The 21,784-nt window shown below is 28.3% G+C and overlaps 1 protein-coding gene across 7 annotated transcripts in view; it reads left to right on the top strand.

Annotated features, from left to right (window-relative positions):
- LOC107440173 (ubiquitin-associated protein-like lingerer) overlaps positions 1 to 21,784 on the top strand; it is a 39,037-nt gene that overhangs the window by 3,617 nt on the left and 13,636 nt on the right. For all 7 annotated transcript variants that reach the window (XM_016053019.4, XM_016053017.4, XM_016053018.4 and 4 more), the window contains exons 3-15: positions 2,157 to 2,243; positions 2,913 to 3,023; positions 5,038 to 5,257; positions 7,792 to 7,893; positions 9,306 to 9,458; positions 10,834 to 10,892; positions 11,077 to 11,171; positions 11,524 to 11,737; positions 12,567 to 12,899; positions 14,378 to 14,523; positions 14,752 to 14,929; positions 16,191 to 16,296; positions 19,736 to 20,062. In XM_016053019.4, coding sequence (XP_015908505.1) covers positions 2,157 to 2,243; positions 2,913 to 3,023; positions 5,038 to 5,257; positions 7,792 to 7,893; positions 9,306 to 9,458; positions 10,834 to 10,892; positions 11,077 to 11,171; positions 11,524 to 11,737; positions 12,567 to 12,899; positions 14,378 to 14,523; positions 14,752 to 14,929; positions 16,191 to 16,296; positions 19,736 to 20,062 — 2,131 coding nt within the window. The remainder of the gene's footprint in view (positions 1 to 2,156; positions 2,244 to 2,912; positions 3,024 to 5,037; positions 5,258 to 7,791; positions 7,894 to 9,305; positions 9,459 to 10,833; positions 10,893 to 11,076; positions 11,172 to 11,523; positions 11,738 to 12,566; positions 12,900 to 14,377; positions 14,524 to 14,751; positions 14,930 to 16,190; positions 16,297 to 19,735; positions 20,063 to 21,784) is intronic.

The raw sequence follows: 21,784 nt of genomic DNA, 5'->3' as shown, positions 1-21,784 counted from the left end.
TGCACTAAACCACACAAAAGTTTGTACTTTTTAAAGCACTTGCTTTAGTAGGAACGCGAGGGTAGTTTAAAGTTAGAAAAGATTTGTGTCCCATTGCTGAAAATTTCAATAAGCGTTTGTGCTTATGCATTGATGCAGAAGGTAGCCATTTTGAAACCAATTAAATATATTAGTAAAGTCTACTTTTATTATTATTTGGTATATTTTTTATTGATTTTTAATAAAATTTCAAAAAAAATTCATGTGTTTTTGGCACCTTATAAAAAGAAAACTTATTTATTGTTATAGTAGTTTTATTATAGGTGAACGTGTTTATAAATATTAACAAAATATTGAAATCCCTTCTAAACGAACACGGGACATCATGTGAATCCTTTGATTTACAATGTTTATTCATGCACTCTAGAGAGATCTGAATAATAGCTGGTCCATCCTTTTGTTGACTGTGTTTCTGAAAGAATTTTATCTCATAAATATAAACAATTGCACCTAGTGGAGCATTGATTTTAATTTTTTATAAATTTCATAAGCATCTTGTAAAAAAGAATTAATTGCTCTTAAAAATACAACAAGTTTTTCCATTTGGACAAGAAAAAAAAAAAGAGGGTATAATTCTAAGTTTTTGAGTATCTTTATCAGCCTAAACATTGCAGTGGTAGAGTAACTTTTCTACAATTAAGAGCTAAACTAAAATGTTTTAATACATATTGACTTTTCTTTATATTACTTTTTTCGGTAATTTTTATAAACCAGCATCGTGGACGTGGATTATAAAAACTAACCTAACAGCTATGAGTTTCTAACTCATTACATTTTTTACTATACTGTTTGCGACGGTTATGGCGGAACAAAAAATTGCCTGCATAAGAAGAGAATTGGTATGAAAAAAGTGTTCTGCTTATTGAAAAAAAAATTATACCTTTTCTGTCATATTAAATAACATTGTTTGAATGTTCAAATAATTAGAAGATTAATATATGTATATATTAGAATAAAAATATGTTTATTTTTTTGCTTTAAAACATTCACTACAGATGTTTTAGGAAACATCCGTAGCATTCCTTTCCCTCAGTAATAAGTCAGCCTTCACATTTATTTTGCAGTAATAATTTTAAAAAAAAAACTATCAAAAATCATTTCTTCGACGAAATAGGTCATTATAATTATCTGTTGTGTGGTTATTTAAAAGGAGTTATTTAATGTATAAAAGTAGATAAAAGAAGTTAAATTTAAAAATAGAATCTACTGTTTTAAACTTAAATATACTAAAATATATTTTAATTTAATTTAAAAAATACTCGCAAATTCGAAATGAATGATTGCAAATAAGGTCTGTCTCAATCCACTTTTCATTACATATAGAAAATTAAATATATAAAATTGCTTTATTTCATTGTCAGAGTAACAAACAACATATTTTTAGAATTTTTCTACTAATACATTAAAATTGCATTTTTATTATAATCAGTCAATTATAAAAATTTTACTTTCCCATTTGTTTTGCACATTTTTTAATGAACATTTCAAACAAAACAAACTCTTCAGGCTATATTTTTGTTTTGTTTTTCATTTTAATTCTCTTTCATGGTTCTTTTTTTTCTATATGTGAACCATTCTTTATATGAGATCCACGATTCTCAAATACAGTAGGGAACCGATTATCCGGAACGATCGGTACCATCGCTATTCCGGATAACTGATTTTTCCGGTTTCCTGAATCGCTACAAAAAGCTGTTTTTTTATTGTTAAACCCAACTAAAAAAAGAAAAATATTGGAAATAATCTTAAAAAGGAGAAAAAATGATGAAGTAATACACTAATAATTATTTCCAAAATGATGGTAAGGTGAACATCTTTAAAAAAAGAAAGAAAAATCCTAAAATCTTATGAGGAAAAAAAAATTTTCTTTTTTTTAAATGGTGGGAAAATTTATCGAATTTCGTTCCGGTTTTCTGATTTCTGGATAACGGGTTCTGTACTGTAGTAAGTTTAAGAGAAATAAAATTATTATTCCCTACATTATAGTGATTAGTTTTAATTGAATATGCTTCTATAAGTATCTTAAAGGTTTCCTATTTACTTTCCATTCTTTATTACAGTATCTATTTAATTTTTTCTATTAATTTGAAAATGTGTGTATGATTATTTTAAAACAGCCTACTGCTGAGCAGATGCGGATTGCACAGATTATTTATGATGGAAATAAAGCTGACTATCCAGATTTAAAAGACAAAGTTGAAAGGGTAAGTGTTTCTAGATTTTATTTTTATATAAATTCTTTGTTGTTTAATGAATTATTGCTGCCTTAGAATTATCCATGTAATAAAGCTAAAAATAGCTGAAGTGATAATATTAGAATTAAATGTAGTTTCCTCTGTGACAGAATTGCGGTGACATTGTCGCAGAATGTTAGTTTTTGCAGAAAGATTTTTCGTTTGGGAAGGGTAAATTTTGTTTTTACTTTCTGCATAATTTTTCAAAAAAATATTTTCTCTGCATAATTTTTTTTTTAAAGATATCTTTCTTGCACATCAGAGAGGAAAGAAATAGTGATTTTTCTATTCTCATTTGGGATTTTAAAAAATGTCTGTAATGACTGGCTTCAAACTGCAATTTAAAATTAATAATATAAAATTAGAAATTCAGAAATTGCAAAAGATTAAAAGATAAGTTTTTTATTCTAAACTTTCTTCTTTAAGCACAACGTTTCTGTTACTTTAAATTAGTAATTGCTATAAAGAAAAATATTTTGAAGAAAAATATTAATGCTAGGGAAGTTTGTCACAGAAAGCCCATAAAAATTTTGCTACAGGGGTGTTATATTTTTGAAAAGGTGTCATAGTTATTGTTTTATCTTAAGCTTACTGTTCTTATGAGATATAGCTATTTTATTTAATTTATTTGTCTTGTAGATCATAGAAATAACAGGAAGAACAAAAGATGATGCCTTGGTGGCTCTTCATGATTGTGACAATGATTCAAACCGTGCTACAATTATGCTTTTAGAGGGCAATGAAGACGAAGTAATGATCCATTTATATTTTTGATTGTATTAGACATTAAAGATATTATGATTTTACTTAATTGATGTTCTAAATGTCATATTCTAGGATTTTTATTAATTTTAAGTTGTAAGAAAATATTTACTTGGTTTATTCTAGACATTATGCTTTAAAAAGAGGCACTCATAAAAAAAAAACAAGGTTTTGTCTTTCCAAAAAATTTGCTTAACTTTTAAAGAAGCTTAAATATACAATTTTATCACATCTAGTTTTCATTTCTTAATTTTTCAAAAAGCACTTGATTTTTTCAACAAAAAAAAAGTCCTTAAAAGTATTTAATTTTTGCTTGGTTGAAAGAGTGGGAACTCTGGTATATGATAGTTTAAAAATCCCTAGTAAAATAGAACCAAAGTTATTAATAGCAGCTGCAAATTTCATTAAACGACGTCTAATTGATAGAACAGTCTCAAGTTGAAGGCTTCAAACAGTGCTAAATATACAGAATTTGAAAAACTGTTAAAAAAATTTCATCGTTACTGCTGATAATTTTTTTTAAAAGTCAAGGCGCTTGATCAGGTTTGAAGGGCACACAGGACATAAAATTTTTATTCTAAGAATAGACAGGAGTACGACCTCTCTAGAATGAACCCTGTACTAGAATGAGCACTGTAATGAAAATAGTTTTTGTAGTTGAGAAAAAAATAGATTTTATCCTGCACCTTTCTAAATTTATAAAAACTTCTGAATGAAGCTTGATATCTATTAATTGGTGAAGATTAAGCACAGGTGTGAATTTTTTTGTCTCTCACTTAGTTATCATTTATTATTTTATGAATTTAACTAAGATTCTTAATTTTATGCTTAATTTTTAATATTTATTTTTTCCTCTATTATCTTGCTTAAAATTAATTTAATCTTTGTTACTAGCTCTGAACTTTTCCAAAATAATTTGAATCATTTTAAATGCTATTTTTTTTTCCAAAAACCCTTTATTTTTGTATCTTAATAAAGTTAAACTAGTTGTTTATACATAATTGGTGGAATTACAGTTTTAATGTAGAACCAAAGTGAAATTTGTTTTCTTGTTTGCAGCTCCTTGTAGAGTTATGAAATTACGAATATCCGTTTCGAAGCTCATCAATATCAACTAAAGTGATTGAAGCTCATATCAATTCTACCTAAATTGCATATCAAAATTTTGAAGACTTGAATTAACTTTAGAAAGAAAAAAAAACTTCATTTATCAAGTTTGTTACTCTGGAAACTATAGATGAATTACTGATTATGATATTTAGATAATGCACAATGCATTATTTGAGCTTGAAAAAGCTTGATCAATTTCCTTGTTCTCTTAATCCAATTAATAATTCAATAATCATAGAATTCTTAACCTTTAGAACATTTAGCTGCTTTTTAAAATTTTATTAAAAAAATTAAAGTTTTGATTATTGACCAGATTTTAAATTTTGAAGGATTAAATCTTCCGATTGGGTTTTAGTAAGAAACGAAGCCAATATAAGTAGTGAGTTATATTAATAGAAAATTCTATTCAAAGGATCTTTCACAAATATTTATTTTTAAAATTGTTTTATTTATGGTTTCTTTTATCGACAACATACCTTTATCAATTCAGTGTATTAATAAATGGTATATTTAAAAAAAAAAGTGTTTATAGCACTGCAGTTATGTCACATTTAACATACTAATAAAAGTAATTATGAGGTTTAGGATTTTTTTAGAATGACCCATTCTTTCTAAGGATAAATATAAACTGTAAAAATAATTAAAGAATTTCAGTTAACTTAAGTATACAAATGATTGATGTTCTAATCACCAAGACTCCACATGAATACAAATAACACATAACCTAATTAAGGAACTACTTCAATTAACTAAGATATCCAAATAAATGATCTTCAAATCCTTAAGGATCTCCTTTAATAAAAAAAGAATGGTATTAGCCTGTTAGCACGAGCATGTTAAGGCTGTTATTTAAATAAGATATGTTAAGTTATGATATTGTTATTCTTTATAGGGCAAGTGGGAAACATCCGGCAAGAAAAAGAAAAACAGACAGACTCAACAGAAAGCTCCAGAAGTCAATGGTCATGAACCTGCACCAGTTGAAAAAGAAGAAAAAGAACCAGTTGTCGAGAATACAAACAGACGAAGGGAACCAAAGCAGAGGGGTGAAGGATCTTATAGATACAGAGGTCCTCCTCGCATGAATCGTGGAGGAAATCAGAATCGAAATTGTAAGTATTTTATATTGTTAAAATTTCTTTTTACAACTGTTTTAAGAGACTTTCACAGAACTTAGCAATTCTATCATAGCTTTCCATCTCACTCTTGTTTGTGGCCAGATATTTTGCCTCGCTCACTGTTTTAGCAATTCTATCATAGCCAAGGGTGCCACTCTTCAGTCCTCGGGACTGAAATCAGTCTGGAGAAAAATCAGTAGACTAAATTTCATCAATTAATGTCTCTTTTCTGCTTGTTTTTTAAATTAAAACATCATTTTTCCTTAATAGGTTAGCAAATATTTTCTGTTAAAAATAATAAATTTTAATGTAAGCATTGTTATTGAATTATTGCGAAATGATCAAGTAATGATGTCACACCGAAATGAAAAAAATTGGATAAATGCTTTCAAAAATATAAAAGTGAAGTCATGCAAAAAATTAGGGTCTGTAAACATTGCTACAGTGCTTGCTTGCTTACACAAAATTTGTACTATTGTTGTGTCGAAATTTGCTTCAGTTTTTATTTTACTCTTAATGTTTTGAAATGCTAATCAAAGTTAAATTTAAAAAAAAAAAAAAATTGAATAAATTTTTGGAGATAAGACAAAAAATAATGGTGAAGTAAAGATATGAATATCTTCATGAAAAAATTAGTAGTTTATTATAAAAAGATGTATAGAGTTAGCTGTTATTTTTATCTTAATTGCTGTAAAAAAATTTATAAAATGAAAAAATTTTATTAGAAAAATAATCAAATCATTGATTTAATATCTGTGCCATTATCATGGAAAGATACATTTTCGAGTCAGTGCGCTATAAATTTCAGAAAATTCTGATAAACTACATTAGATCATGTTAATTGGTCAAAAAAAGAGTTCAGTCTTAAAATTTTTTTCAAGTGGCACTCATGATCATAGCTTTCCATCTCACTCTTATTTGTGGCCAGATATTTTGCCTCATTCACTGTTTTGACAATTCTATCATAGCTTTCCATCTCACTCTTATTTGTGGCCAGATATTTTGCCTCGCTCACTGTTTTATCAATTCTATTATAGCTTTCCATCTCACTCTTATTTGTGGCCAGATATTTTGCCTCTCTCACTATTTTAGCAATTCTATCATAGCTTTCCATCTCACTCTTATTTGTGGCCAGATATTTTGCCTCACTCACTGTCTTTCCTATTGTTTTCAATTCGTTAACAATCATCCTGCGCCAAGTATTTATTAAGTGTTCCTCTTTTTCTATTGCCCTGAGGGTTCCAATCTAAAACTTAATTTATTTTAAAATTTCTCAGAATTACATAAAACATGACCAATCCATTTCCAGTTGTTTTTTTTTTTTTTAAATTTCCAGATCAATCTGTTTCTGTTTTGCTTTTCTAAGGAAAGTTCTATAATTTGATTTCTAGCAAAATTGTTAACACAATATAGTTAAACATTTCTCAATCAAGCTCTAGGTATAAGATTTGTTGAGAGATACAATAGAAATATAAAAACAGAAATATATACATAGTTGAATCTTTATGTTATAAATGATTGCAATCTAGCTGTAACTGTAAAAACAAAATTTTGTTTGTTTTGCAGCAAGACTTAAAAGGAATATACATCATAAAACATGTCCTTTAGACCGAAATATGTGTTTCTTGTCTATTTTCGGCTGAAAATAATGGAAATATTATTTTTTTTTTATAATGTATTATTTTCCAAGTTTATAATGTATTATTTTTCATAATAAAACTGAACTTGTTAACAGCTAATTTAATTTTTTTGTTTGTGACTTGAACATAAACTTTTTCCCAAAAGTAATAATTAATAAATATTTTTTATGTATACATAAGTTTAGTCATTGAAAAATAATTAACACTTAGCTTTATTATTGGTATGTGGTGTATTAAGTTTTTTTTCCTCTCTTTTTAGACATTAATTAGAATATCATCAATGGATTTCAATTGAAATTTCACATGAAAACAATTTTAATTAAAAAGAAACTTTTGCTAAAATGATAATTCAATAATCAAAAGAAAAATCTTACTATCTTCTAGTTATGACCAAAAATATAAGCATATTATTGGAGTCAGAGAAGTCTACTATCTTTGTTAGGTAAATCCTATTGTTATTGAAATTCATTATGTACTTCATCTTTTAAATTCCCCAGTTATAGTTTCATTTTCTAATTAAAATAAAATCAGTAAACTCCTTTATTATGATTAATAAAATGCTTAAAAAGCATGTAATTTTGTAAAATATTGATATATGTCTTAAGATATCTTAATTTTTTTTTCGCTACTGCTCTTAATTCTTTTTAAAAATATATTTGAAGAAATTAAATAATCCGCCCTGTATTTGTTTTGAAATTTAGAAAAGTCACATAGATAAAAGTGTCTCGCTATTTTTTGTTTATCTTAGTAAATTTGTCATTTTTCTGATTGTGTACACTCTTGTATGTGATCTTATTCTATGCGATTTCTAGAATATTGAATCACAGGTTTAAAATTTTAAAGAAATCATTATTGCCACACTTTAATGTGATGAAAATTTCACTTTAGGGAGAAATAAAGAAAATGAGAAAAACGAAAGGAATTTACAAGAGGGTCGCAGAGAGAGGAACAATGAAGGCCGATCGCGAGGTCCAAGGAAAAACTTTTCAGGTAATTTTTTTATTTATTTTTAATTTCATGTTTCTTGTATTTTTCTAATTTAATTAAGGTTGTTGATACAGTCAAACCCCGCTATAGTGAACCTTCAAGGGACCGAACTTTTGGTTCACTATAACCGGGAGTTCACTATATCCGTTACGTAGGCAATTTAACTAATGGTTCCCAAACTCCTCCCTTTTATTACACATTATTCAAATAAATGACTGAAAAATATTATGTAGTAGCAAAAAATGTGTTATTTTTCAATATTCTTTGTCTTGCGTGCAAAAAAAAAATTAGCAATTTTTAGCTGATGAGCAATCCTCAACATCAGATACGGAAACACTTCCTGACTCTCAGATAATTTTTCCTGAATTTCTGTTATTCTGCTTTCTAAAACTGCCTAAACTGCCATTCGAGCACATAAAAGTAGTCTCATAAAATCGCTTAATAAATTCATCGACATTTGTCCAGATATTGGAAGATTGCGGCTTCTTCGAATGTTTAACCACTTCAGTAATGCTTCTTCAAAATCCTTGTGATCTGCTTTTCTCAACTTTTTTCTGCATTCTAAATTTTTTTCATGAGCAGAAATTATTAATCGGCTATTTTTCCCTATGTTACAAACTGCAGATTTGAATAGTTTATATTCCCTGCCAATATCAACTTGATTGCGACCATTTTAAATTTTTCTGATTATGCCCATTTTATAATCAATGTAGAACGTTTTACGTTTACTGGTCTTCATAGTTAAATTTGAGACACTTGTTCGCAGACTTTTTTTAACTGAACTGAGAGCAAAAAGGAGTTGAAATGAGGGCCTTATCGACACATATTAGTGTCCAACCCTTTGACCAATAACGAATAATTACTCATTCCCTCTGGCTGAAAATGCATATTGATCCCACTGACACCTTACAGGTGCATCATCTGCCTGAGTTGGAAGCATCTGCTTGGTTTGTTTAGGGATTGGAAAGTGAAATAAAAGAAGCTAACAAGAAAAAATGCTTATCGCAGTATTACCCTCTATAGATGGTTTTAAACATTGGTATATGTATTTATTTTGAAGTAGAAATTTCAAAATTATTACCAAAAAATCAGTCGAAGACAGAAAAAAGTTCATTATATCCAACCTCCTCACTTTTTTGGTTCACTATATCCACAAAAAATAACATTATACTGTATAGCAAGGCACGGGACCAAATATTTCGTTCACTATATCCGGGAGTTCACTATAAACCGTGTTCACTATAGCGGGGCTTGACTGTATTTAAAAAAGATAATGCAGCAGAGGTCTGAAGATAAAGACCATAGGAAAAATCTAATGTTCAATTATTAGTTCATTTATTTTATCATAGCTTTTAATTTAAGAGAATTCTCATTTTGATGTATTGTGTAAAAGTAATCTTAATTTATGTTTTTAGGTAGAGGAAGAGGCAGGGGTGGCCGTAGTCGAACTTTTCAAAATAGAGGTCTCCAGAATAATGATGGTTTTCCGGAGTCTATCGACACATGGAATAATAGTACCGCTGAAAAAGTCAACATGACCAATGCTGCAGATTCAACAATGACTGTCGGTATGTATAATTTTTATTATTATTGAAGATACAGATTTTGAGCATGAAATTATTTTTCAGATTTTAAATTTTTTGTATTTATATCAGTTTTATGTAATTTTTTAATAGTTATCAATTCCCGTGAATGTATCCGTTGTTAAATAGCTACAAAACTTTGTACGATACACATCAACAGAAATTTTGCTTGTTATTGCATTTGTTGCAATCAAACAGATCTGCTTAATTGTTTATAAAATGCATTAGTTTGATTTCTTTATGTAACATGCTTTCTTTTACTCACTTTTTCCTCTTTTATTTATTTTTACTTAATTTTTTTTTATCTCAGTTAGTCTTTTGAAAGTTGGTTGATATATGGTTTTTGGGTGCAATTAAATTTTTAATTTATTTAGTTATTTTCTGCATTTTTGTTTTGGCATAAATTTTACTCAAATGTCCAAGAAAATAATTTCTCATTTGTTAAATAATGTTTTGATTTCTGTATTATATTCACTTTTTATTAGAGAATTAAAAAAATATTTAACTTAAAATAAAAATAAAAGCTTAATTTGACCAATTATTGTTTTTATATCGTAGTAATTATTTATTTATTTATTTTTTGTTTTATACTTGACGGGTGAAATGATGAACAAATTTTTTCTTAACCCTATAAAATTTGGTTCATTTACAACCTTTAGATATTTTAGCAAGAATGTCAATGCCGAAAAAATTCTGTAAATTTTTGCTTCCCGTGTGCTGGCTTAATGACAATCCTTTAGGGATAACATTCTTTTTATTGTTTTCATTTATATTGAAGGAAATATCTTGTAAATTTTTTAGTAAATGAACTTTATGCCTGTCTTTGACATTTGTTTTACTTGAAATAGTTTGCAAGTGGCAACATGCAAAGCATGTTGCCATTTTATATCTGCAGGAGATTTTTCAGTTGCTCTGCAAACATCATGCCTTCATATCTATTCATTTGGTTTAATTTTTTTTAATCAGCTTTTGCATTTTGCAAAACATTTGGTCTAGCACATACATAAAAGTATAGGGGCAATGCATTGAGTGAACAAGTGAAGTTGAATTTTGACATCAACTGAGTTAGTTATTGCAACCACCACAGTACAGTTTTTTTCACCCTTTTTGGAAAGATATAAAGAAACCTCGTACTGACTCTTGCTTATCTACATTCAATTTTTTTAACAAATGGAGGATTGTTTTAGATTCTTTTGAAGATATTGAAATTGGCGTCGACAATATCTTTTTAAATCGGGTTTGCAATAATTAAATGTGTCAAAGCTTTATTGCTAGAGATCGAAAGTGAAAAGATTGTTGAAGTTAGCAGTGACAACCTACTTTATTTAGACCATATTATTAATTTAAAGTGCTTTTTTAGGAAACTGGTCTGATGTTGCAGTTACAGAAGAATGGAGTGAAGAAGATTGGGCAGAAAATGTATGTATATTCATTTATTTTTTGTTGCACTATAAGTGCATATTAAAGCATTTTACTTAATTAAAACTTAGTATTGCCTCATCTGGCTTTTGTGTCAGTATCCTTTCTATACAACAGAATGCTTGTTAAGTAATGTGAAATGTTATGTCTGGAAATTAAGTCTAAAAATTCTTTTGTTTTATAGCTGACAGAAACTAAAGTTTTTACCCCTAGTGCTGGCACTCAATCAACTGCAGTTGCTGGATTAGACATTCCAACAGCTACAGCTCTCGGGCAAAAGTAATTTTTATTCTCTTTTCTTTGATTGTATTCAATGTAAATTATTAAATAATTAGATGTATGTATCATTTATTCAGTGATTTGTGCAAAGATAAATATTAATGTTCTTGGAACTAGGAAAGTTGTTTTAAATATCTAGTTGATTAAGTCGGGGTGTTGAAGTTTAGCGGAGCGGAAGAGCTCAGTGCTGTGCAGCCACAACAAAAGTTGTTTGCATTTAGTAATTGTTGTAAATAGTTCCATGTGTCTGTTTTGATTTTTATCTGCTTTTTTTATAAATTTTTACATTATGCAATTTTTATCTTTACAATATATTTATTAGTAAATAGTACAAAAATTATTTTCTTTTTAGTATTGATTTAGCGAGTTTTTTGCAAAAATCTGCCTCTAGTTCTGAACAGAATTCAAGCATGCCGGCTACTAATGGTCCATCTGTGGGACCGGCTTCTCTATTGTCTCAGCAGATCCCTCAAATGCAGCAAGCAGTGGCACCACAGTCGCAATCACATTTTGACTTCAACCAATTTGCAAAACAAGCTGAAGCTCAAATTAAAGCAGCAGTTGGTGTAAGTTGTTGTTTAACTCTTATTTTAATTTTAATATTGTGAATTCTACTTGTTGATTAAAGTAAAATTTAATTTAGGTGGTGATAATTCTTAAAACAGAATTTTTCTTGTTAAAATGATAAATTTAAATAGTATTATTTAACAATTGTTCCTATTTATTATATTATGGATTAATTAAGGCACCGATTGACTGTAGTGTTTTAATTGTAGTTCCTTTTTTGTAAACAGCTAGCCTAGAAACACCTTCTTCCAAAATTGTTTTGAGCGTGATAGAAATTCCAAACTTCTTTCGCACAAGAAATTTTTTACAATCTTAATTAAAAAAATTAATTACTTCAAAACATTTTTTTACGAAAAATGTTTTATTTTAAGATAAAAGTTAGGAAAAGATTAAATATAAATAAGAACTTAATTCTTGTTTCTTAAAAAAATTCATTTATCTCATATTTGTTAAATACTATGAATGTAAGGATAATGTAATTTACTTTTGGCAATGTTTTGCCCTAATACTCATTGTATTTTACGTTTCAAAATTATTTAATTTTTTTAAAATAATTTTATTAAAGAAATACTGAACCAAGTAACTAATAAACATGTTTAAGGGCATTTTTGAAACTATGAATAGCTCTGATAATGATTGTTTGATATTAAAATGTGTGACATTATATATTAACTTTTTACTCTTTCTATCTATCTTGAAGCTAACCCCTAACTTTTCTTCCTTTACTCCTTACATTGATATTAATGAAATTTGAAATATTTATTTTGCTAAATGTTTATTATGTTTGTTGTAAAATTATGTTTTGTTAAATTCAATTTATGTTTGTAGGTTGTGAGTCAAAATACCCCCGCTGCCCCCTCAATCAACTCTAGTTCATTTCAGTCAAACAGCCCTAACTATCCATCAAGCTATAGTGTTAATAACACTAGCAGTCAACATCATGTTCAACTTCCACCTGAGCTGCAACAAGTTATTGTCTCCCAGTCCAATTATTCTTCAACGTCCTCATCCGGTGTTCATATTTCAAGGGATCTGCATTCGCCTGTTGCATCCCAACAGAGTATGAGCACAACAAAAACAACAACCTCGCAACATCAAACATCTCCTCTACCGCAAAGGGTGAAACCGCCACCAAAAGCTAGACTACCACCTCCGTCTAAGGTGAATAAAATAATTTCATACTTCTGTTCGTTTATTTGTTCAATCTTTTATCATACATGTGCACTTTTCTGGAGTTCTACTTTAGGGTGTACTTTTCTGTAGTTATATATGAGGAATGCACAACCTTTTTGAGTGAGGGGCCACTCACGCAGCAGGCTGACTAATGGAGGGCTATAAGCATATTTAGTCATTGTGGTGACAAATGTGATTATTTATATCTTAAAATTGGTGTTTTTAAGATTAAATATTTTTATCAACAAACTTTAGAAACATATTTTTGGTAAATTAAATACTTTTAATTAAGTTTAATTCAAAGTAATAATAATAAAAACTGATATTTAAAAATAATTAAATTGATTTATTAATATATGTATGTATGTGCTGTATTTATACTAGTTTTTATAATACACTATTTATAATAAAGCTGGAAAAATTGATGGCAGTCAAAAATTTATTACTCAAATACGAAACTCGCACATTGTAATATTTTAATTTTTTTTTAATTTTTTTAATCAATCATACATAATTTTGTAGCAATAACCCTTGAAAAAGCAATCAAGAAACAATATAGATTTTCAATAGAATCTGTGCAAATTGAGTGCATCAAAAAATCATTACGCAAATTTACAATTCAAAATTTTAGAAATTTTTAATTAAAAAAAATTGAGTTCCGAAGTTCTTGCGGGCCACTCATCAACAAGTCTGCTGGCCGCATGTTTCCCGTAACCACAAATTGTGCACCCCTATTCTACATAGTTATTTTCCTAACTTCTGCTAACTTTAACTTTTTATTTAAAATGTATGTAGCACATTGTTTTTTATCTTATAAGTTATGACCAGAGCTGTGATGTTGAAGACCTGAAAATTCTTGTAAAATGCCTTTATAGTCTGCAAAATAATTTAAAATATAAAAAATAACCTAAAAATGAAAAATAATGCCCTTAGAAATTCTCAAAAACATGTTTTGTATTAACATTTTAAAAGAGTTATAAATTATAATTTATATTCATTGTTTAAATATTTAAAACAAATATGCTAGTAAGGAATAAATTGTAATGAAATACTTGATAAAGGTAATTAAAAATTAATAAATTTTTAGTTAAAATTTTTAGTTAAAATTTTTAAGAACATCATGCTTTTTGCCCAACAGCAAATACTTTTATTATTGTCAACACTTGTTACTAGGGATGTTTAAAATAATTGGATCCAATGCGAAACTTATGATTTAAATATATATATATATATTTCAATAGCAAAATTCTCTTAAAATAAAAGAAATTCAAAATTATTATGACAATTATTAGAGAAAAGATGAAATTACTAAATGATAAAAATACCAAAGGAAAAAAAAATAGTTATGTTCTATAGGGGAAACAAAACTAGAAATGCAAGTAATTGGATTTCTCCTCAACATCCTGGCCCTAATTATAAAAATGGTGTATTTTTATTTATTAAATTTCTTTTGCATCTCTGTATAGATTCCAGAATCGGCTGTAGTAATGCCTGATGATGCAGTCACATCTCTAGATGTACAATTTGGAGCTTTACAGTTTGGTACTGATTCATCGCCGTTTGACTTCACATCTGGTGAAACCAGTAGTGCTTATCAGGATCTAGGACAAAGGTATGAATTGAAGTTTCCTTTATTTAAGCAAGTCATCAGTATTTTATGAATGAAATTTAATTAAAAGTTTATAATTTTCATCTTTTGATTGTCTTATTATCGTGTAACGTATTAAAGCAAGTAATGAATATTAACTTTTTTAAATATTGTGTGAAGACTTTGTATATTTAAAAGTAGTTATAATTTCTTAATATTTTGCAATGATAAGCGTCATCTTTCCCTTAATAGCTCAAGTGTTTCCAGTCATGTAAATAGTCAAACATTACCATCGAGCATTACCTCTTCAGCTTACTCAAATGCTTTGCCATCTTCCGTGACTATGAGTAAAGAATCTACTTATAATATTGGGTCTCACAGTAGCCCAAGTCAGAACTCTATATCCAATGAACTTGGCCAGTCACAAAAGGTAAGTTATTATTTTGTTTTATTAACTAAAAAACATACATTTACAAAAAATTTAAGGAAAGTTCAACCATCTACATTGTCATATTTTCCTAATTAAAAGCACCTAACCACGTTTAAAATGATCATGCAGTTCTTATAATTTTTGTGAAATAACTAATGGGTTGATTTTTAGCAACCTTTATCAGTTTAAAAACTGGGTGTTAAGAACCTAAGAGCCGATATAAATTAGGGTAAAGAAAGGGGTTAGTAAAGTAGGGTTATTTTATTTTTGAGTTATTATGTATTCATAATTGGTCGTTGCCCTTCTTATAATACCCTCAAAATATCTATAAGTCTACTATCTACCCTGAAAAGTTACTATTGGACATAGTGTATGATGTTCTATTTTTAATGAATTGTTTTCAATGCTGTATTTAAATTGATATCAGTATATAAATGTCTAATTAAATTTTGTCTTATTTATGCAATTTTATTTATAGAATTTATAGAAAAAAAATTTTCATTTCTAAAAAAAAATAGTTTTTTTCTTTTTAAACGGTATTTATAGTACAGGGTGCGTAGCGTTTGTAAAAAGTACTTAAAGGTGCTTTTTGGGGGATTTCGTTTTTAAAAGCTTTTAAAGGTGCTTTTTTTAGCTGGCGTTTTTAAAAAGTGCTTTTTTCCGAAATTTTTTTTTGTCTCCTTTCAGTGATATCTGGTGGATCCCATGCATTTCACGAAAAATGGGGAGTTTGCTACGTAATCATTCATGCGGACTTCATGCCGTACCCACGTTATGACTTGTGCATACACGCGCACTTTAAACCCAAACCCGAGTGCTCCAATTCGGATAGAGAATATCAGATCCTTATGAAATGTTTTTCTTTNTTGTGTTGATTTTTTAAATATAATTTTTTATTTGCACTAATTATGTCTAAATTTTCACAAGATAGGTACCTCTTAAAAAAACCCAGACAGATCAATGATTTTGCTCTTTCATAAACGACACACCTTTCCAAGAAAACAAATATTATTATCATTTCAAAAAAAGACTTTCTGATATTTTTCACTAGAGTTACATTATTTTTAATTTAACTTTTGTAACTTAGTGATAATAGTGCTTGAAAAGTTTTTAAAAAGTGCTTATTTTTGATTCAAAGATTTGGCTACGCACCCTGTAGTAATTTGCAATAAATGTTTTCCGAAGTTAGTTGCGACTTATATAGAAAAATGTTTTTTAACAAGCTCATTGATTTTTGATTTACACTTGTTATTTATTTTAGGTTGCAAACCAAGAGAGTATTTTATTATCTCAAAGTGAGCATAAAAGTGTTGAAAATGTGTCTTCATTTGTTAATCATCGATCAAATCAAGGTAGCAATCTAGAAAGTATGTATATGTCTTATCAAATTTATGAAATCTCTTATCAAATTTAAAGAGCATGGATACATATTTAATTTTTTGTTTCTCAAGTAGAATGGTTGCAAATCTTTTGAAATTACTTATTCATATTTTTTTTGACATTTAAATAGAGTGGAAATACTCATTAATTAATTTATATTTGAAATTTAAATTAAAAACGTTTCGGATGAATTTACTTTTTAAAAAATAAAAACATTGTGTTATTAGCTAAGTTTAAAGTTTATTGTTTCAACATTATATATGGCAACACTAGTCCTTATTATTTATTATTATTCTACCAGTGTTTTCACTACAGCGCGAGAATCTCGCTAGTTTTTTTTTTTCTTTTCTCACGTTAAAAATTGATTACCGCAAGAAATTCACGCATTCAATTAACCAATTTCAAAATTTTCGAATTTCTTGCATTTTGAAAAAAAATTCTCATTACGCCATTTAGAATGAAATCCGTTTCAATTTTCTTCCTGGATCTTTCATTATTTTCAACATCTGCCCCATTATCTAGCTTCCTATTTACCAGTATTGTTCAGAACCTTTAAGAACAACAGAGCACCATCCCTCCAAACCTCTTTAACGCATTTCTCTGCAACCACGTGTTTACCGTAGGTAAGGTTTCTCCATGTAAGACATGTTTTTGCACATTAATGCAAGATGGACAAATACCTTGTAAAGGCAATATCTTCTACTCCGAAACGGACAAATGAAAAGGAAACAAATGTGGGTAGAAACGATCAAAACGAAACAAAAGCCGATTTGAGCAACCTAATGAGAATAGCTGATGAAAAAGTAGATGTAGAACATTTTCCATATGATGATGCAAAAAAAATATTTAATGCTTTAAAAATTAGAAGATGTTAAAAATTTATTATAATTAAAGAAATGATTTTTTTTTTCAAGTCTCTTTGAGTGTTTTTTTTTTTTAATTTTTAGATCTCACTTAACTTTTTGAAATCTCACCCTGTTTTTGAGAAAGGGTGAGACATTCTCACCCATTTTATTTCTACGATCAAAACACTGTTCTACTGACAAGAGAAAAAAAAAAGTAATTTTTTTTTCTCATCTATTAGATCATATAATCTTCACAAATGTAATTTCAAAGTGCAGTAATGTTATCTATAATAAAGGATGTTAGCTTATATTAATATTGTAATCTCTAAAATTTATTGCGATGTTTTCAACCTTTTCTTCTCTAGAAAAATTCTATTAATTATTTGTGTGAAGATAAAAAAAGATCATCTGTCTGTAAAAATAAAATAAAGAAGGGCTAGCTATTACAATATTTATTTATAATTGTTACAATTTCGTAGTCAAAGATTACTGTGTTAGGGTTGAGTAAAAAATAAAGTTTTTATTTTGTTTGTTTGTTTTTTTTTTTTTTGAAAATTTTCGTAATTATCTGTTGAAATTATATCCACCCCATATCTTCCAAAAGTTATCAATTTTTGAACTTTCTACTTAATAATTGTAAGAAAAAAATAACACCTAAGTGATACCTTTTTATATTTTATACTATGTTCAGGTGTAGTATTAAGTATATACTTAGGTAGAATTATATATTATTATTACTTATATTGTATTAAAGGCTATATAGTATTATGTTATAGCTTTATATGTTCATCATTCATAGTAGGCCCTTTGATTAAAAAATTCCTCCCTGCATGCCCCATAAACCTAATTATGCCCCTGACTTGTTAAAGGACAGATGTTCGATTTGCAATGAATCCATTGTAAATCAACTTCGTTTCTGGCAATTTCCACCTTTTTTTCTTTTCTTATTCTGATGATTTTTATACAATGTTATTATGACAAGCGACTTTTCTGATTTAAGCAGTCACTTTTTGACGTGTTTAATGTAGGTAAATTTTATCATACATCCATGCCGTTTTGTTTTTATTATTTTTTTTACAGCTATTAGTCCTAATGGTTTTTTATTCTGGTGTAATTAATACAATACAAATTTCATATTTAATCATCACTATCACACGATTGATTTGCGGCAATAATTGATTTGCGGTTGTTATTACGACATGCACCATTTTCAAAATTCGAGAATTGTCCTCATTTTAAAACTAATATATAAAATTTGCGAATTTGACTGGGGAGTTATTTTTAATTTAATTTAATGGTCTTAAAAAACTCTGTTTTGTGATAGAGGCCCTTTTTTAGGGGAAAATAGCATTCTGCCTCCTTGAAGGTCTTGTATGAGCTCTGTTTGTGTTATTGTACTTCTAATTACTAATAGCCTGTTTGGAAAGTTGGCGCCTCTAAAAATCTCATATCTTGCTGTTAGTTATATTACACTGAGATGCCAACTATTATGGATTTACCGTAATTATTACGGATTTTATGACAACATTACGCTATTACGGGCTACTCCCCCAAAATTAGTGAAAAATAGTTTTTAACTCATCCGAAAGTTTCAATTTTATTCTATAATTTTTCCTTTTAAGAATCAATACTGTAATTATTACGGATTTTATGACAACATTTTGCTATTACGGGCTACTCCCCCAAAATTACGGAAAAATAATTTTTAACTCATCCAAAAGTTTAATTTTTATTCTATAAATTTTTCTCTTTAAGAATCATTCTCATTGAATCGTATTGGTCGAAGAGGACGGCGATCTGAAATGCATTTTTGGGCGCAGTGAGGATGCTCCTTTTAAACGTAGCGCTTCTAGCTCTCACGCTTTCAATCCGTCATGTCAACAGCACAGAAATAAGCGGTACTTACTGTCTGCTTAAGCAATTGATCGTTTTTGTCGCGTTGTTTTTTAACGAAGATTTAACGAGCAAAAAAGCCAGTATATGTGAATAATGTAGCTCTCAATGCAATGGAACGTCAAGCAAAAGATGAAAAAGTAATGCAATGTTATGGTCATGCATGTAGTGTGGAAGGGCACGTGTTTTGTAGCATTAACAAACAAAAAAGTGTGTTTTGAAAGGACATTTTCTGATGCTGAGATAAGAGCTGTAAAGCAAAGTACTAAATTAGATTTCCATATAGCAGATAAATAAACAATTTTTTATTGAAGTTTCAGTTTCTTATTTTGTGTTCTATTATACAAGTATGTATTTATGTACCTTTTTAGGTGAATCTTAAACTCAAATTTTATCTCTTTTTTTAAACAAAACAGTTTTGGAATATTAATTATTAAGATAATTATATAATGAATTAATTCTTATTAATTTTTAATTTATAGTACCATTAAAATAAACAATAAATCTTTAATGTTAAAATTATGAGGTAAAACTTTAATGTTACTGAGGATTACTGAAAATCATTAAAAGTTATGTGTGATTATTTCTGAAATCATAATTTCCAAGTTGGAATCTCAGATTACAGTCTCAGTTTTAAAAAATTTTGAGTTATTTTATTTTTTAAAATATATATATATTTTTTTCCTAGGTACTATGATGAGTAACAAGTCAGACCAGAGTGCTCTGAATTTTAACACATCCACTCATGATTCGGCATATTCTTCTTATTCCAATCAAAAGTCAGTGTTGAACTCGTCCAACCTTGTGCCATCTACTGTGAGCTACACCCACACTTCTTCATCCATGAACAGTGGATCCAGTGATATATCTAGCAATCAGCCATCCCAGCCAAAATATCAGGGGCAATCTCAGAATTCCTCTTACGTTTCAGGATCCTCATCTGCTTATGGTCTACAGCCTACACCTTATTCTACTCCTGTTACCACAACAGCAAGCTCCTATTCTTCTCAAACTGGTAAATTTCATGTCTTAATGGCGTGTAATTCAATGATATTTTTAGATGATTATGGATGTTTCAAAAATCATATCTTGTATCTCCTTCATTATATTTTTAAATTTTATTTGTTAATAGACTTAATAATGGTTGTATAATTTAAAGATTAATTTAGTAAATTAATGACTGATATAATTGATTGACTGATATAATCATCATTGTAATGAGTATATGTATTGAGGTATTAATTTGTAATATTAAATGAATTAAATTTTTTTTTCTCCCTTTATTATGGTTGAAATTTCAACAAAAGTTGGAAAGAGCCTGATTTTTTATTTTTGCATATCGTTGGTTTCTTCATTCTTCCAGTTTCAAAATGTCAATTATGACTATAATTGATGTTTTTTAGTATGAAGAATATATGAATGTATAGTATGAAGAATCGCGAATATATGAATTATATTTTGTAACAGGTATGTTTTTATTTTTATAAAAATTTTTGCATCAGTTTTGTTAACTGAGCTAATTTCTCCTACATTGAGACAATACCGATCCAGAAGTTCTCTGTTTGATATAAGCTGGATCAATTTGAATGTGGGCATCTATATTCAAGGGCGCCAGCAGAATGATATAAAAGGGGGTGCAACTCTCTAACAAATTACTCTCCCCCCTGAAAAAAGTGAAAATATTCTGTTATGTTTTGTTATTACATATACTTCCATCTGTTAATTTTCTTCATCTATTTCAATATCTTATGAATCCCTCGAATACATCGATTTAGTTATTCAGGCCACACCGTTTTATCGAGCTGTAGCGGATAAAACTGTACTATTGAACGCACTTTTAGTACAATGCGAAGCATCAAAACATGGAATCCGTCTACAATGTTTCACAAGAGATTAAGTAGTTTGTGCTTGCTCAGTGTGCATAAGAAAAGATGACTCAGAATTCATTGAAAAAGTTATAAACAGATTTGGACAGTTAACAAGATGATTGCAATTCTTGTTTGATTATACAATTTTTTTATTTGTTATTTATCAATAATTACTTAATTATTTGTTCTTGAATAAAAATATTTTTAATAAAAAAAAAATTTTATAACCAAATTTTTTTTCCTGTATCTCTTTAATTGTTTAAAAAAAGCCAGGGGGGTGCAAGTGCACCCCGCTGCCGGCGCCCTTGTCTATATTTATCCTTTTATTTCCACATTCCAAGGTTGGTGAATGTCCTGATTTATAGCTTTTGTCCAAAGATTCCTAATTTTTGTGTGAGTTCAAAATGTTGGATTTTTTTTCAAAGAATAATTAATATTTTAAATTAATCAATTAAAAGATTTATATTTTTTACCTAGCATCTTTTTATTTTAATTAATGCTTCAAAAAATTTGTGAAATTTAATGGTTCAAACTTCTTTGCCATTGGGATTGTACACCATGTACATCGTTCTTCAAATCTATAGTCTTATTTATAGAATTCATTGAAATCGAATTTTTGATAATTCAACATTTTATGAAAAAACAAAAACTCAACTAACAAAATACTACTTTACCAAATTTTTATGGTGAAGTAAGCTGTTTTATGTTAATTTATTTCCAAAAATGCAATATAAATTTTTTTAGGTTAGAATTGCAGTTTCACAATTATTGATATTTATGGTACTCCGAGTTATAGCAAATTGACTGTTCTAAAAATTCTCTGTGTTAAGCAAAGGCAGCGTTATTAAATAAATTTATGAAAAATAGTT

This window comes from Parasteatoda tepidariorum, chromosome 10 (assembly GCF_043381705.1).
Source record: "Parasteatoda tepidariorum isolate YZ-2023 chromosome 10, CAS_Ptep_4.0, whole genome shotgun sequence".
Classification (NCBI taxonomy): domain Eukaryota; kingdom Metazoa; phylum Arthropoda; class Arachnida; order Araneae; family Theridiidae; genus Parasteatoda; species Parasteatoda tepidariorum.
This window is presented reverse-complemented; position numbering and strand designations above follow the sequence as displayed.